The sequence below is a fragment of the Protopterus annectens genome, chromosome 7.part1 (assembly GCF_019279795.1).
Source record: "Protopterus annectens isolate FY-2018-M chromosome 7.part1, PAN1.0, whole genome shotgun sequence".
NCBI classification, from domain to species: Eukaryota; Metazoa; Chordata; order Ceratodontiformes; family Protopteridae; genus Protopterus; species Protopterus annectens.
Genome location: NC_056740.1, coordinates 431643349 through 431660573, shown reverse-complemented (window position 1 = coordinate 431660573; position 17225 = coordinate 431643349). Strand labels below are relative to the sequence as shown.

At 47.9% G+C, this 17225-nt stretch overlaps 1 protein-coding gene across 7 annotated transcripts in view; it reads left to right on the top strand.

The window, feature by feature from the left end:
* SLTM (SAFB like transcription modulator) overlaps positions 1–17225 on the top strand; it is a 738342-nt gene that overhangs the window by 222709 nt on the left and 498408 nt on the right. For 6 of the 7 annotated variants that reach the window (XM_044078891.1, XM_044078894.1, XM_044078888.1 and 3 more), the window contains exon 10: positions 12395–12544. The exons of the other annotated variant lie outside the window; for it this stretch is intronic. In XM_044078891.1, the coding sequence (XP_043934826.1) occupies positions 12395–12544 (150 nt within the window). The remainder of the gene's footprint in view (positions 1–12394; positions 12545–17225) is intronic. 7 annotated transcript variants of the gene reach the window in all.

The following is a 17225-nucleotide window of genomic DNA, read 5'->3' as shown; positions in this document are numbered from 1 at the left end:
AGTAGGTTCCAAGGCCGGCATTGCAGAGACCATTTAAAGCTATTGCAGCCACCATAGCATTCCTCAGAGGGGATCCGTACACTAGCTGTCATGTAAGCACCAACATGGTCTTGCATGTACGCTGCCTTACAGCACTAAAATCCTAGACTGTTGCCACTTGGCCTGATATTGCAAGTTTTGTATCCACCCACCCTCTGCTTGTTTTTGGGAATCTTTCCGGTAAGAACTGCAGGCTCAGTTAAACATAGTATAGTTGTGAAGGCTTCTAGATGTTCAGTATATATCACTGCTGCAGTCCAGTCCCCCCCTTCCGCTTTTGGTATTTGTGTTAGGGTGGCTTCCCAGCTATTTCTGTTTTCACCTTCCCCTTTTCCTCCCTACCAGATCCCTTCCCTCCTTTTTAACCTTGCATTGCTGTGCATCCCAGAGAGGTGTATAGGAAGCCTGTCGCTCATGGGGCAGGTATGTCCTATCCAATTCCCTTGGATTTTGGCACAGGGGAGATGTTCTTTGTGCTTCACTGTTGCAGTTATTACGTTTGGGTTATCTGCTTGCAGTAGCCCTCAGTCGGCCTGATTTAACAAAGTCTTGGGTGCTGCGGTTGCTGTCCCTTCCATGACGTCGGGGGTATAAAACATGCAGCCGATGCCATTACATCAGTCTTTCTTGCCGTGCGGTCCCCGAAGCAGAAACAGTTTGCAGGTGCCGGTCAGCAGACTCCTGAAATTTTCGTTTTTGAGTTTCGGAACTGTAGTGTCCTCCTAAAGCTAAGTACCCTGTTGCGGAAACTTTTTTTTTTTTTTTTGCTCCTTTCCGATGTCAGTAAAAATTAATAATTGCATTACTTGTGGAAAGCACATACCTCACAAATATTTTCATTCGTACTGTATTCCTTGCCTAGGCCCTAACCATGACGTGCCTTGCTGTCTGTTTTGTGCTTTTAATCAGTACACTATCAGTCCGTCTGTATGTTTTCACCTCTAAATATTTCGGTTATCTGTTTAATTATCCAGAAATGTCTGTTAGCCATCTGACTACCGGGATTCTGAAAAAACGCAGATATACAGGCTGCAGAGGTCCAAAGCTGCGATGACGCTTCTAAGCCTGTCGCCAGTTCGCCGATACTCTGTAAGGTGCTTTCGCAGCCCCCGATACCCGCTACTTCTGACTCTCAGGCCTCTACTGAGACCCATTCTGAGTCCGGTATGCTGCGAGATGCTTCAACTGTGGAACATGCAGATGTGTCTACCTTGGATGGGTCCAGAGCCGCTGTGCAGGCACCTGCTTCTGAGGGTGTATTCAGGTCTGTGGACTTGCATACTAAACAGACTCCTTCATTTAGGCCAAAATCTGGAACCATGCCTAAGAAACAGACGCCCAGGCCGCATGCTCAGGCTTCTATGCCTAAAAAACAAATATGGCTTAAGGTCTTGTTCTCTAATCAGGGGAAGCCAACCTCCCCCTTCTAAGAGACCTAGGACTGAAGTTGTTTATGAATCTTCTGACCAGGATTCTGATTTTTCTGATTTTACTGATTATCTGGATTTCCCTTTATTTACATTTGTTGACTAGGAGTGACTGGACGTAGATCAGTTTTCAGCGGAGGCCCAGGGATAAATTCTCCACAGTTAAAATAAACAGTGTTTACTTATGAGGATTCTGATGCAGAGGACTCTATTCCCTCTGCTTCCCCTCCAGAGTATTTTTCTTTTTGGTGAGACCTCTACAGGAGCATTTCCACTGGGAAAGCCAGGATTTCTCTGATTCAAAAAAGAGGCTTGGGAATTCCTTACTCCTGCCTCAGCATAGGCCTTTAGCTATATCTCCTGTATTGGATATTGAGGTTGTTGCCTTTTCAGAATCTAGTTTGGCCCCTGATTCTTTGCCTCCTGCTCCCAGAAAACCTGACTGATATTACAGGGTTCCTGATTCACAGAAATTCCTTTTTAAAAATCTTATTGCGGATCCAGAGACTTTCACAAGGACCCAGGGGCATTAAGGCTTCTACTGCTAAAAATCCTACCCCCTCTGATAGACTCCAGGGCGCTGGCCATTAGGGCTTTAAATTGCCAGCTTCATATGTTAAAGCATCAACATGTTATTGGATTGCTTAAACAGAAAATGTTACTTCCTGACTGCCGAATTTAAAGAATTACAGGATTTAATGCATTCTGCTGAACAGGTTAGAAAACCTACTTTGCAAAGTGGATTTGATTCATGAGGCCTCTTGCAGGGCTACTGTTACTGGGTCTGTGCTCAGAAGGCATGCTTGGCTTGAGGAGCAATCTTTGCCTGATCATGTTAAAGCTAAATTGTTGGATGCTCCCTTAAATCAGGACCGCCTGTTTGGCAACAAGGCTGAGGAATTTCTTAAAAAGATGGAAGATAAAGCTAAATCTATGCAGACTGTTAAAGATTTCTTACAAGTTCAACCTACTAGATTTTGTAGGCACTGGCCCTCTAAGAATTGGTCCTTTCCAGCCCCTTCCAGGTCTTCTCAAGCCCAACGCAGACACAGCAGAAACCCCAGGTTTTACTCCCAAGGTGCACACCAGACTAAGCAGAGGGGGGTTTCCGCACCCAAATCTGGTAGTAGTAGTAAGACCCCCCCTCATGGAAAAGTGTCTCAATTACTTGTTTTTAAAACTTCCAAGCACTTCCCAACTGAATGCTCCTTTAGGCGGAAAGATTGGTTTGCAGGCCAAAAACTGGGAACTCATTACCCAGGACAAATGGGTTTTAAATAGTGTCCCAAGGATACAGATTTCACTTCCACACGTTACAAACACCTAGCGGGTGGCCAGATCTACCCCCAAATCAGTGGACAGAGGCCCAAAATCAAATCCTCTCTCAAACATGGGAGCTATTCAGTTGGTACCAGAAGAGGAAAAGGGACAAGGTTTCTATTAGACTTTTTTGGTACCCAGAAAAGGCAATACATGGCATCCTATCCTGGACCTTTCTACTCTAAACACCTTTCTGGTGATTCCAAAATTCAAAATGCTGACTTCTTCACCAGCTGCTTCCTATGCTAGGCAAAGATGCATGGGTGGCAACACTAGACTTGAAAGAAGCATACCTGCACATCCCTATCGGGGAGTCTTTCAGAAAATGCCTAGGCTTCAAAGCAGGCTACATGCACTCGGTTATCTGCACTGCCCTTTGGCTTGTCTGTTGCGCCCATGGTATTCACAAAGTGCCTAGCTCCAGTCATTGCATTTTGCAGGCAAAGGAATTTTCAAATATATCCATACCTGGACGATTGTCTAATTCTGGCAGAAAGCCAGGACATGCTTTTGAATCATATGGCCTTTGTTCAAAGGGTACAGACGTGTCTGGGTACACCATAAATGTAAAATCTCACCTGGTACCCTGTCAAATTATATTCCTGGGAGCAAGCTTGAATAAAATTTCCCAGATGGCTTTCCTCACGCCATAGGAAAAGATTCATTTGACAACCTACTTCAAACAAGTAGCCACAAAAACCCTGCTATCTGCAAGGCAAATACTGCAAGTCTTGGGATTCATGGCCTCCTGCATTCTTCTAATTCCAAATGCAAGGCTGCATATGAGGAAACTACAATGGTATGTCAAAAGCCATGTCAAAAGCCTAGTGTCCACATTCACAGGATCTAGAAGCAAGGATTCCTATCATACCTTGCCTACGCCTAGAGTTCCTTTCGTGGGCATAGGCCTGTCACCAAAACAGGGGACTACCATTCACACTACCCCCTGCCACCCAAATCTTAACAGACTCCCGACTATGCATGGGGGGCTTACCTGGCAGGGAAGTGTATTCTGGGCAAATGGAACCCTAGTCAAATGCACCTGCATATAAATCAAAAGGAAATGTTAGCTGTGCAGAATGCTCAGACAGCCTTCAAGGACCACATTCTTCCAGGACAAGTAATGGTTAAGACTGACAATCACCACTGTCATGTGGTACATAAGCAGGGGGGTACACATACTTACCCCCTCTGCAGACTAGCCATGGCATTGTGGAACACAGCCTTGAGCTACCAAGTGAGTCTACGAGCTCAATTCCTGCCAGGAAAACTAAATACACTGGCAGATGGACTAATCAGAAACCTCATGGACCCACACGAGTGGACACTGAAACAAAGGATTTTCAACATGTTGACAGGCAAGTGGGTTGCCCAGATATAGACCTGTTCGCCTCCTCCAGAACCATCAATTGGACATTTTGCGCAAAGATTCCCCACAAGCTAGCTTGGAAAGGGGATGCTGTATCCTTCAGCTGGAAAAACCTATCCGTTTATGCCTTTCGTCCTCTGCCTCTGCTCTCCAAGGTACTGTTAATCAAACAGGACAAGCAAAGGACGATTTTAATTGTGCCAGACTGGCCTTGCCAGCACTGGTACCCACTCTTGTGCAGTGCCCTGCTTGCCCCCATGGCACCTGCTTCAGACTCCTTCCCTGTTATCTCAGCAGGAGAACCAAGTCCTGCACCCTCAGCTGGAAACCCTGAACCTAGCAGCCTGGCTAATTACCGAATTTCTCTTTTTCTATCCCACAGTAAGTCACTGATATCATTTTAGAGGCAAGGAGGCCTAGTACTAAAAAATATTATGCTGCAAAATCGAAAAGATTTTGTGCCTGGAACCAGTCTCCAGGAATGAATGTGGCAGTGCCCAATTTACCTCAGATTCTGCAGGGCTTGTCCTTTTCCTCCATCAAAATTTATGCCTCGGCGATTTCAGCTTATTATAGCACAGAGCCTCCACTCTTCTCTCACTCTCACTGCTCAAGCAGTTCCTCAGAGGCCAAAAATTTTAAGGCCACCCAGGAGAGAGCTCCAACTTCAGCCTGGTATCTTAACTTTGTCTTGGGAGAAACTCACTCTTCCTCCTTTTGAGACGGTTGCTTCTACAGGTTTAAAATTTATTTCCTGGAAAACAGCTTTCCTTTTATCGATCACTTCTGCGAGGAGGGTATCTGATTTACAGGCCCTTATGGCAGTGGAACCTTTCATAATCTTCCATGCGGGCAGGGTGTCCCTCGAACCAATCCCTCCATGCCCAAGGTGGTATCCAGTGTGGCTCTTAATCAGTCCATTCATTTGCCTACCTTCTTTCCTAACCCACAGAAAGGGAAACTGATTCTGCACTGTAGATGTGCACAGACTGCTTAGATTCTACTTGGACAGGACTAAACCTCAAAGGAAATCAGAACTGCTTGTGGCATTTACTGCAGGGGCAGAGGGGAAAGCCATTTCAAAATGGGTAGGCCACTGCATTTATTTATACTATAAGCTCCATGGAAAACCTACCTCACAGGGCATCAGACCCCATTCAACCAGGGCTGCATGGGCATCAGACCCCATTCAACCAGGGCTGCATCTACCTCTACAGCCTTTCTCAGGGGTGTTCTTACTAGGGACATCCTAGAAGCTGCTAACTGGAGATCTGAAGTAGGAGATTCATTTGTCTGCAACCTGTGGGTTATGGATCCGATATCGGATCCGAACCGGCATGGTTTATCCAGCTTATGGATCCGAGCTCTTAACTCCTCCCCTCACTCATAATGCCCTTCTCCCTGCATGACCTCAGATCTAGTTTGCCTCGCTGGTAACCAGTTGGATCGTCTTGAGCTCTTCAGCCAAGTGTTTCTAAAACTCTTAAAGTTTCAGATTGCTTTCTTATAGTTAATTCTGTGTGATTGTGTTAGGTTTCCTTTAGGTTTTTGATAGTTTTGGGTTAAAATTTTATCTTTAAAATTTTATCTTTAATTCCCTCCCCTCGCTGGTTCGGAGTTTTGTTTGAGTGTGCTGTATTTGGGGCTTTCGATGCCTTGGGATTGAACACCTCACTTCTGGAGGTTCCATTTGTGCAGGGTTCAACCCCAGGGCATTGAAGGAGCGGAGGTCGAAGCTGGTCCTGGCGGGACTTCTGCCCCCGGACTCTGCTTCGGCCTCCGCTCCCGTGGTGGGCACTGTTGCTACAGTCCCCTCCTCGCCTCCTCCTCCACCTGGGACTCAACCTCCCGCTGCTGGGTTGGAGGAGAGGGAGGCCAGAAAAAAGGACCGGAGAGAAGCACCACAAGCGGCAGGCCGAGACCTCCGTTTCGGCCCCGCCAGCTAAGCGGGCTTCTCCTCCGGCCTCCTTGGCTGCTAGCCCCCCCGGGCTCTGGTCTGCTTTTCACCAGGGCCTGAGGAGGAGGAGACGCGATCTCCGTCGAGGCGGCACTCCAGGCCTACCTCGGTAGCCTCTTCGAGGTCGACATATAGCTTTTCCGATGACGATCTGGACCGGATGATGAGAAGGTTCATCCAGGCCCAGATGCAGATGGGAGTGCTCCTGCCTCCCTCCTCCCCCCCTGCTACCCGGGTTCGGAGCGTTCGGAGCCGGGGGTGGATCGGTGCCGTTAGTACTAGGTACTTCGGATCCGACCCTGCCCTGGATCCGACCTCTCGGAGCCTGGCTCCGAGCTTCGGATCCGGGGGACTCTGTGTGCCTTCGGCGCAGTCTGTGTCGGAGCGCACTGGTCCCTCGGATCAGTGTGTCTCTGGGCCGGCTCCAATCCACTCTTCGGATCCGAGGGGGAGCCGACTTTCGGATCCTTTGGTCGAGGCTGGCTCCCCTTCGGCTTTTGATGTAGTGGAGAGGGCTCTGTTGAGGGCTTCCGGACCCCTGGCACTTGCTTCGGCTCCGTCCCGCACTCCATCTGCACTGGGTCGGGCTTTCGCCATCCGGCCACTGGGACAGCCCGCTTCAATGCCCCAAGCTGTTCCATTGGAACAAGACGCTGCTTGCGAGGGCTCCTCTGACAGCCCCCCCAAGGAAGCACCTCGCAAGCGTACGTGTAAAAGGAGGCACATAGACTCCCCCGAGTCTTTAACTGAAGACAGATTTGGAGGAAGGGGAAGGCTTCCCAAGATCACCCGCCGAGGATGTCTCCTTTGGAGACATCATGGAAATGCTTCGCATAAGGGGTGGGTGGTCTGCTCCTAAGTCTTCCTCGGACGAGTCTGTGTTCTTGGAGGCATTCGAAGCGGGCCCATCTACCTCTTGGGTGTCCCCTCCTGCCGACCCCCTGGTGGACCTTATCACCACCAGGGCGTGGAAGGAACCGGACACCGTGGAGCCAATCCCCAAAAGGCCAGACAGAATCCATAGCCCCCCCTGCAGACCGTGCCCACTGGAGTAAGGGACCTCCGGTAGATGCCATGTTGACGGCAGCAACCGCCAAGAGGGAACTCGCCCAGGAAAGTCCCTCAGTCCATCCTCAGAGCAAAAAGTCTCGGATGATGGACCGCTTGGGGAAGCGAATGTTTAGTTCAGCGACCGGGCGCTCAACTATCTGGCACATGTTATCAGGATGCAGCGCAATCTTATTAAAGAATACGCTGCACCCCCCCCCCCCCAGAGTCCATGTCGGAAGACAAACTTTTGCACTCCACCCGTATGGACACTCTTCGGTCCGTGACTAATACCTCTATGCGGTTGCTGTCCCATGCTACTGAGGGAGCCGCTAGAGCTGCAGGAGTAGGCCTAGTCACTAGACGCCAGGTCTGACTTCACCATTGCGATTTCACGGAGCCCTTCAAGGCGTCTTTCGCGAATGCCCCCTTTGATGGTTCTGCCCTTTTTGGCAAAACGGTTCGTGACACCTTGACCCAGAGTGAAAAGGACGGGAAGACGGTCTGCCGTCTGAATCTGCTTTTCTGTGCCCCAGAGGTCCTACTCTAGGAACCAAAAGGGCCAGAAGATGTGGTTCCGGAAGTCGCAGCAATCCCAACCCGCGCCGGGCAGCCAGTCCTTCCGTGGCAGAGGAGGACAGGGAGGATGCCGCCCCAGAGGCAGAGGGGCTCCCAGAAATTTCGGGTCCAGAGAACCTTTCTCTGAACGGCCCGCGCAGCAGCCCTGAGGGGTTGCCCGACTGCTCCACTCTGGAGGCAGTCGGGGGACGTTTTTCTGAGCACCTAGCGGCATGGGAGTCCATAACATCAGACCGCTAGATCCTCCGCATTATATCCAGAGGATACAAGATCCCCTTTCATCACATCCCAAAGCTAAAATCCCTCCTCGATGTTCCACCCGGTCAGTGGGAGGCCGCTACAGCAGAAATTGGCCATCTGCTGAGGGAAAGAGCTATCCAGCCCGTCCCCCCAGACCAGATCGGATCAGGGTTCTACTCCAGGTTCTTTTTAGTGCCAAAAAAGACTTGGGGACCAAAGACCAATTTTAGACCTGTCCCTGTTAACCCTGGCAGTTCCCAAAGAGAAGTTCCGGATGGTCACTTTGCAATCCATCCTCCCCCTTCTGGGAGAGAATCACTGGTTGTGCTCTATAGACCTCAAGGATGCGTACTACCACATACTGATGCACAGAAGTTCCAGGAGGTTTCTTCGCTTCCGGCTGGGAGCCGGTCACTACCAGTTCAGGGTCCTTCCCTTTGGTCTCACCACAGCCCCCAGGGTGTTCACCAAAGTATAAGCAGTGGTTGCGGCCCACCTGAGGCTTCAGGGGGTGCAGGTCTTTCCATATCTGGACGACTGGCTTCTCACCGCCCCAACAAGGCATCTACTATTCTTGGCGCGAGACTCCTTTCTTCATCTAGCTCCCTGCCTGGGCATCACGATAAACCTAGCAAAATCCAGCCTGGCCCCTGCTCAGTTGATAGATTTTATAGGTGCCAGGTTAGACACGAGGGGGTTAAGAGCCTTTCTCACAGCCGACAGAGTTCTGAATCTGCGACTCCAGGTGTGGGCCATCCTCCACTCCAGCTCAGTTCCGGCAAAATTGGTCCTGAGGGCTCTAGGGTCCATGGCGGCAGTGATATCTCTTCTTCCACTTGCCAGGTTCAACATGCGGGTCCTTCAGTGGAAACTTCAAGTTCAGTGGTCTTACCTTGCTCTCCCTCTGCATCATCCCATTGCGATCAGCAAGGCTTGCAAGTGGTCTCTTGTGGTGGCTCCATTCTCAGGATCTCCACGGAGGCCGCCCCTTTTGTGCTTCTCCCCCTCTCGCCACGGTGACCACGGACGCCTCCCGCTTCGAGTGGGGGGGGGGGGCATTTTGCAGGCGGGACGGTCCACGGCACGTGGAACGACTCTTGAGACCTCTCTGCATATCAATGTTCTAGAGATGAGAGCAGTGCTCTTGGCGTTGCGAGCACTTCAGGCCTTTCTTCCCCTGGGAACAATTGCGATTCAGTCAGACAACATGTTGGTGGTCTGGTACATCAACAAACAGGGGGGAACCAGGTCTTATCCTTTGTCGAGAAGCCATGAGAGTGTGGGAATGGGCGATCTCCACCAACCGCTTTCTCATCGCAACACTATTCCGGGTCGGTCCAACATCCTTGTGGACAAGCTCAGTTGCACCATTCTCTCCCCGTACGAGTGGTCTTTCAATGCTCAAGTAGCGAAACGTATCTTCGCACAGTGGGGAACTCCTTGTTGCGATCTTTTTGCTCCTCCCTTAAACACCAAGTGCAACAGTTTTTTCGCTCTAATCCCTCCTCCAGGGGATTCCCCGAGAGACGCTCTGGTGCATGCTTGGCCTCCCCGTCGTCTTTACGCTTACCCCCCTTTGCCTCTGATGCTCCAGGTTCTTCAGAAAGCCTCTCGGTTGGGGTGCAGAATGATCCTCATTGCCCCATTCTGGGCTCGACAGATCTGGTTCCCTTATCTAAGGTTTCACTCGGTGAATCCACCTTGGATTCTAGATCCCATTCCGGATCTGATATCACACCCATCGAACCTACCAACTCCAAATCTGGACAACCTGAAGCTAACTGCTTGGCTGCTCCAGTTCCACTCCTAATTAGGACTCCCGGTATCTCGTTCCCTGTTAAGGCCATCCTGGTAGCGGCTCATAAAACCATCTACCAGAAAAGTTTACCGCAGTAAATGGAAACGATTCTCCATTTGGGCGGAGCGGCAGGGTCTAGATCCCTTCACGGTTCCCCTTCCTCTGGTGCTAGACTTCCTTACCACTCTTTTTAATGATGGTGCCAGTAGTTCCATGGTCAAAGTGCAGCTTGCGGCCATTTCTCACTGTCATGTTGGTCATGACTCTGGACCGCTTATGTCCGCCAAATTATGTAAAATCTTCCTAAAAGGCACCTTTCTCCTTAGACCCCCTGTCAAGCAGGCGGTTCCACCATGGGATCTTTCTTTGGTTCTTCAGGCCTTGACCGCTGCCCCCTTCGAGCCTGCGGCCACAGTAGATCTTAAATTCTTATCCCTCAAGACTGCTTTTTTAGTAGCCATTACTTCGGCCAAAAGAGTTTCGGAACTTCAAGTCTTATCCATGAAGCCGCCTTACTTGGTCTTCCATCTGGACCACGTATACCTCAGGACCAAGCCCTCCTTTCTTCCTAAAGTAGCTTCAGAAGCAAGCATTAATCAGTCCATTAACCTCCCTGTTTTCTTTCCTAAATATCAGAACAAGGGTGAATACAAGCTGCATTCCTTGGACGTTCACAGGCAGCTTCGTTTTTATCTTAGGACAGCTGGTCATAGGCAATCCGACCAATTCATTTCCTTTGCCAAATTCAATCTAGGTAAGCCAATTTCGAAAGTCTCCTTGTCGCGCTGGATTTCGCAGTGCATTCTTTTAGCTTACCAAGCTTCTGGGAGGCCCGCACCGGAGGGAGTCCACGCCCATTCGACCCGGTCAGTTACTACCGCAGCGGCCTTTAAAGCTAGGATTCCTCTGGATGACATTTGTTCAGCAGCTACTTGGGCTTCATCTCATACCTTTATTTCTCATTACAAGCTGGATATCACATCTAGAGGTAGAGCATCCTTTGGCTCCGCGGTGCTCTAATATCCTTCCATGACAGCCGCCCAAGATTCAGGTAGCTGGGGACTCTGTCCCACAGGTTGCAGACAAATGAATCTCCTACTTCAGATTTAGAAGTTGTGTACTTACCATAACGTTCCATCTGAGTAGGTGGATTCATTTGTCTGCAACCATCCCGCCCTCCTATCCCCCTGGCCTTGTCAGTTTCCTGCATATAATGTTACCCATTTCTAGGGTATTTTGATACAGGGCAAACTATCTGAGGTCATGTAGGGCATTATGGGTGAGGGGAGGAGCTAAGAGCTCGGATCCATAGCTGGATAAACCATGCCGGTTCGGATCCGATATCTGATCCATAACCCACAGGTTGCAGACAAATGAATCCACCTACTCCGATGGAACGTTATGGTAAGTACATAACTTCTAATTATGTACATACTTGAACCAAGCATTAACATTTGCCAATTTTCTCTAAATCCACAGCCGAGTTTGCCACTGCAGTCTTGCAGGGCCTTATAGCTGGTCCTAATTCTATTTAAATTCCTCCTTCCAACCGTAGCTTTGGGAATCTACCCAAATGTAATGACTGCAGCAGTGAAACACGAACATAGTACAGTTGTGTACACTTATCATAAATGTAGATGTTAGTGTATTCACTGTTGCAGTCCTTGTTAGCCCCCTTTCTTGTTTTGACTATACCTCTACTCTCACTGTGTTCAGAAAACCTTTTGGAGTATTTGCTTTTTTGTTGGAGGAATGTCCTTGTGTTTATAGATTTTAATTGCTTCCCATTTGGGGGGCACTTGGACATCTGGGGCAAGAAAAACTGATATGGTGTCGGCTGCTTGTTTTAAACCCCTGATGTCATGGAAGAAGGGACAGTAACCGCAGGACCCAAGACTTTAATCAGGCCAACTGAGGGCTACTGCAAGTAGATAACCCAAATGTAATGACTGCAACAGTCAATACACTCAACATCCACATTTATAGTAAGTGTATACAACTGTACTTTATCACCTCTGTCATCTAATGCAAAAAAGATTTGACGGTATTTGATTGCGAAGGTTGTTGCAGCTGATGTCTTTGTGGCTGAGGGAGGGACTCTGAAGCTTTTGGTGATGGTATCTGTCTGGAAGCTAGGCCAGTTGGGCTTCCTGCAGGCAAGATATTCAATAAACAAGGACTGCAACATGTAAATGCACCCTAGATGGCAAGTTTCAGGGTATAGTTGGAGTGCCTTCCCTTAACCCTACATACCTGATCAGACAGCAGAGTCCTGTAAATTCATGAACTTTCCTTTGGGGTTCTGATGCTCTGATTAAACCTCCTTCCATTGAATTTCCCTACTTTGGACTGTTCACTTTTTAGCAGTGAAGGCCTGATCTTAAAAATAGGCTTATGGACCAGGTGGACTCGAAGCTAGTATAAAATGGCATGCGTTCTTGGTCACCTCTGTCCCCAAACTAGGAAGTTTCTCAAAACTGAATTTTGTAGAAATTCAGGTTTAACTCAGTCCCTTTCAGATCTGTTTATCTAGTGTACAAATGGGAGGCTCTGGTTTCTCCAGGGCATGTAGTATAGATGGTTTTCTTAAACTGATGGTTTGCTTTTATATTTTGTAGGTGCTTGCTGCCAAGGTTGTGACCAATGCCAAGAGTCCTGGTGCAAAATGTTACGGAATTGTAACAATGTCCTCTAGTGCTGAAGTGACTAGGTGTACAACACATCTTCATCATACAGAGCTCCATGGACAGCAAATTTCTCTTGAAAAGGTATAGCTTGGTTTTGTAAAAAAATGTAGCTACAATGTTTTATTCTGCCCTTATTCCTACCCTGCCTATTGGACTGATGTATGGGCAAGCTCCAGTGATTCTGCTGGTGATATGTTCCATTGGCACCAGGCTTTGGTCCCTGGTTTTCATCATGGTTTGTAGCTATTCTAATTTGTTTTTCACTTTTATACTTGTGTTACAGCCATACCTCTCAACTTGGGAGTGTCAAAGATCTGGACAAAAGCCCATGAGAAGTAGATAAAACTGGCCAACAAATCTGATGCTAATTAGCCTAAAACTTGTATACGTAATTAGGTAACCCCACCCACTAATGGAATTGTGGGACACCAGCACTAGAATGCATTTTGTACTCCCAACTCCACCCAGCATTACTGTTTAAACAGCTGTCAAATATTCAAGACCCCATATTGCTACACTGTTTACTTGACAAAATATGATCAGAAAAGCAAACATTTCAGCTCACATTGGGACAATTTGGAATTGTACTAAAAATTATTATAAGCGTTTATGCTACAAAATGCAGCGGCATCCAACATCACCATAAAGGATGTAAAATAAATGCACAGTTTACAGAAAACAAATTCATCTAAGTGTACCTAATTTGAGAATAGCAAATGCATTAAAATCAAGCAGGCTTTCAAAAACAGTACACTTGGCGGTGCTTTGTAACTACCGTATAAACTAATGTATTTGGCATGATCTATGTAATATTGCATGTTATAGCTCCCCTCTTTGTTTAAAAAAAAAAATAAAAAATAGAACTAGTTTCTAGCCTTCGTCTTGATCATATCTGTAAGAGTGGGAATTCCAGTTGCCCTCGTTCAGTCATCATTAACTGCAGGACGTTGACGATCCTGATTTAAATTTTGTTAAAGGCACTGGTCTCTAGCTTTGTACTCCAATTTAGAGCATAACTCTCTGAATTAGCACTTGAATGTTAGAAACTAGTAATCCTAGATGTGCACATGTTTGACTTGGGGAGAAGTCTGTACGCTTTAAGTGCTAATCTGCAGTTGCCAAAACTGGATACTGAATTTGACACCAAGTGAAAGGAATAAACCGTAGGTCTGCACATCACTGTAATGCAAGTAGCAGCAATTCATGATTCATTTCCACTAAACTCTGCACTCAGTAGGATAGCCTGCATCAGGACAAAGGACAGTGAATGTACACTAAACCTAATAAACCCAAGATGTCCTATTCCAATGTTGCAGTATTCACTAGTGGGTTTACCCTTCCCATCAGCATGTTCGGCCAGGTTTCCAAAGCTTTTCCAGTCCCTGTTGGTGCATCTGACGTGTTGGCTGGTATGTGGGCCATAAGTGACATCTGTGCGCACCAGTCCTCAGAACTTTCTAGCTGCCAGCCATACGTCAGGTGTTCCTGCAACTCGCGGACATTGGATCAGTTTCGCATTGACAAGTACCTTGTTGGGGATTTTCTTCACTCTATTTACTCTAGTCTAATGTCTGGTAAGAGCAAGTACAACTTCAGATTCCCCACAAAGGCACCCACGTCCAGTCTTGTCTTTTGGGTAGAGATAATTATGAAAACTGCACTATTTGTAAGTCTGCCCCCACGACCCTTCGTTGCAGACTTCAGTCTTTTGACTTGTACCTTGAAAACCAACACCTTAGGCAAATCGCGCTCTGAATGGAAGCCACTTCTGACGCCCCATCCGAATCACCCAGGAAGAGGGCCAAGCCTGTGAGGCTGTCCATTTCCACTGCACCTCCCTCCCCCCGATTCTCAGCCTGTAGCCACAGTTAGCTTGGCCGATGAACCAGCGTCTGTCACATTGGATAAAACTGGTACCTACCAGGAGGCTGCAAAATCTAGAGCAGACACGTCCGGGGAGGATATCCTGGCGCCTGATTCACATGCCAGGTGGAACCAGCTTCATAGATGGGTACTACGGAGCAGGCCTCTGCCGTTCTATTACTTCAAGGCCAACCGCCAGCCCGACGCCAGTTAGGCCTACAAAGAAAAAATGGAAAATGAGGTGTATTGCTTCAACCCCAGAGGTCTTGCCAGACTGGCAGGCCTTCAGTCAGAGCATCTACAATGCCCTCCTCGCCCTTACGCCTACTCCAGACCTCTCCCTCATGTTGCTCCACCTCTTCTTATCCCAGGGCTATTGAGCCGGACGCTACTCTTAGCCAACCCGCAGAAGAGGAAATATCTGACCCCTAGGGATTCCTTGTCCTACTCTTCACAGACTTCTTCCCCTCTGGGGTATGGCTCCCCAGAAGCCTCTGCTGAACCAGACTCCCCTGTGCAAGACCTTACCTTCGGGGACACTGTATATCTTGTGAGGGAACATTTTAAATGGGATTGCTCCGATATGTCTAGGCAGCAGAAAAGATTCTATGACTTGATCCAGATGGAATCTCCTAACCTGGCTCTTATTCCTCCTGCTTTCCTGGATGCTTTTGCAGCAGCATGCATAAACCCAGATTCCCTGCCACCTGCCCATAGAAGGCCAGACCGGTTGTGTAGGGTACCTGATGCAGGCATTCCTTTTCAAATGCCCGCCAGCTGACTTTGCAACCACTTCTATTGCCACTGATGGGGAGAAATTCGGTAGCTCTACCACTGGTCCTGCCTGCAGATAAACAGCAAGGCCGTGGAGAGGTGGGGGAAGAAGATGCACAGTTCCGCTACTTGAGCCTTTAGGGCTACAAATTACCAGTCACAGATTACTTACTGGACAAAAGTAACTTAATGAGATCCCTGACTTCTCTGCAAAGGCATCCCTGTCTTCAACAAGTGACTCCTGCATATGTGAACACCAGGAGCAAGAACAAACAAAAAACTTGGTCATTAATATATCTAGCTTTTCTTTAACTGATGCACAAGCCTAGTTGTTAGAGGCCTGAACTTTATTCCAGCACAGAAAACGGTATTAACTGATTGATTTATTAAGAGGTGAAGTTATTCTCTCATAACCTAACACTTAAAACCATGTTTAAAAGAAGTGTATTTGATAATATGTTTAAACAACCTAGTGCCTTTGTACCCAAGATACATTTTATACTTTATTTTATTCTTCTTGAAAGCTAAGTACCCCGTTGGGGAAACTTTTCTTGCCTCAGACCGATGTCAGACAAAGTTAATTGCATTTCATGTGGGAAGCAAATACCGCATAAGGATTTTCATTCCCTCTGCATACCTTGCTTAGGCCCAGACCACGACGTCTCTGCCTGTCGTTTTTGTGCTACATTCAACAAACTAACTTAAGCGTCGGGTGGAGTTCGCCCAACACTATTTTGGCAAAAAATTTAATTACATTGTCGTCTGATACTCCGACTCCAGTTTTGATTAAAACACAAAGATAAGGACTGACATGCGAGGTCCGCGACTTCTACAGACACCATGCCAAAGCCGACTACAGGTGGTCCGGTTCTCGGTGAGGCACCTACGCAGCCCCTGACTACAGACGACACTTCATTGGCGGTGTCTTCTGTGCTCGAGGTCGCAGGCTCTTCCGCCCATACCCAGACTACAAATACCGAAGCCACTCTTGGCGGTGAAACTCAGAGTTTAGACAGACCTGCCACCTCTCAAGGTGTCTACAGGCCTTCCTCTTTTTCCATCAAGGCTTTCACTAAGTCTAAAGCAGCCATGCATACTAAGACAGGCTCCACAGGGCCCTTCTCAAAGCCCCATGCCTAAAAAAACAGATGCTCAAAATGGCTGAGGATGGGGTTCCCAACCCCCCCCCCCTCCCCAGACAAAAGGCCCAGAGTGGAGGAAGAATCCCCCTCCTCGGACCAGGCCTCCATTATTTCAGAACATTCTGAAGACCAGGAACATTCTTACTCCCCTTTTGAAGATTCTGATGCAGAGGAGTCAATTCCCTCTGTCCCCCCCCGAGGGTTATTCTTTTGGGGAAACCTTGCATACCTTGAGGGAACACTTCCACTGGGAAGGCCAAGAGTACTCAAGACTCCAAGAAAAGGCTTAGGGATTTCCTCTTGCTCCCTCAGCACAGGCCTCTGGCTATACCTCCTGTCTTAGACATTCTAGATGTGTATTCGGAGGCCTGCCTTAACCCAGATTCTTTACCTCCAGCTCCAGTCAAGCCAGACTGGTATTACAGAGTTCCTGACTCTCACCAATTCCTATACAAAAGCCATGCGGCTGACCCAGAAACTATTTCACAGGGTCCCAAGGGAATTAAGGCCTCCACTGCTAAAAAATCCATTACCTTCAGAGAGATTCCAGAGCTTTGAAAGGTGGGGGGGGGGGAGGTATACCCCTCTGCCACCTTAACCATGAGAGCATTAAACTGTCAGTTCCATATGTTAAAGTATCAACAGTTTCTGTTATCACAGTTGAGAAGCAAAATGTCAACCTGAACAACCAGACTTGAAGGTGTTGCAAGATTTGATACATAGTGCAGAACAAGTGGGTAAACATACCTTGCAATGTGATTTTGATGCTTTAGAGGCCTCGTGTAGAGCTGCTGTTACAGGGTCAGTCGTACGTAGACATGCCTGGCTCAAAGAGCAAACCTTACCAGATCATGTCAAAGCTAAATTACTAGATGCCCCTCTGCAAAAAGATGTATTGTTCTGTGTTAAAGCTGAGGAGGTATTAAAGAAAATGGAGGAAAAGGCAAAATCAATGCAAACAGTGAAAGATTTACTACAGGTGC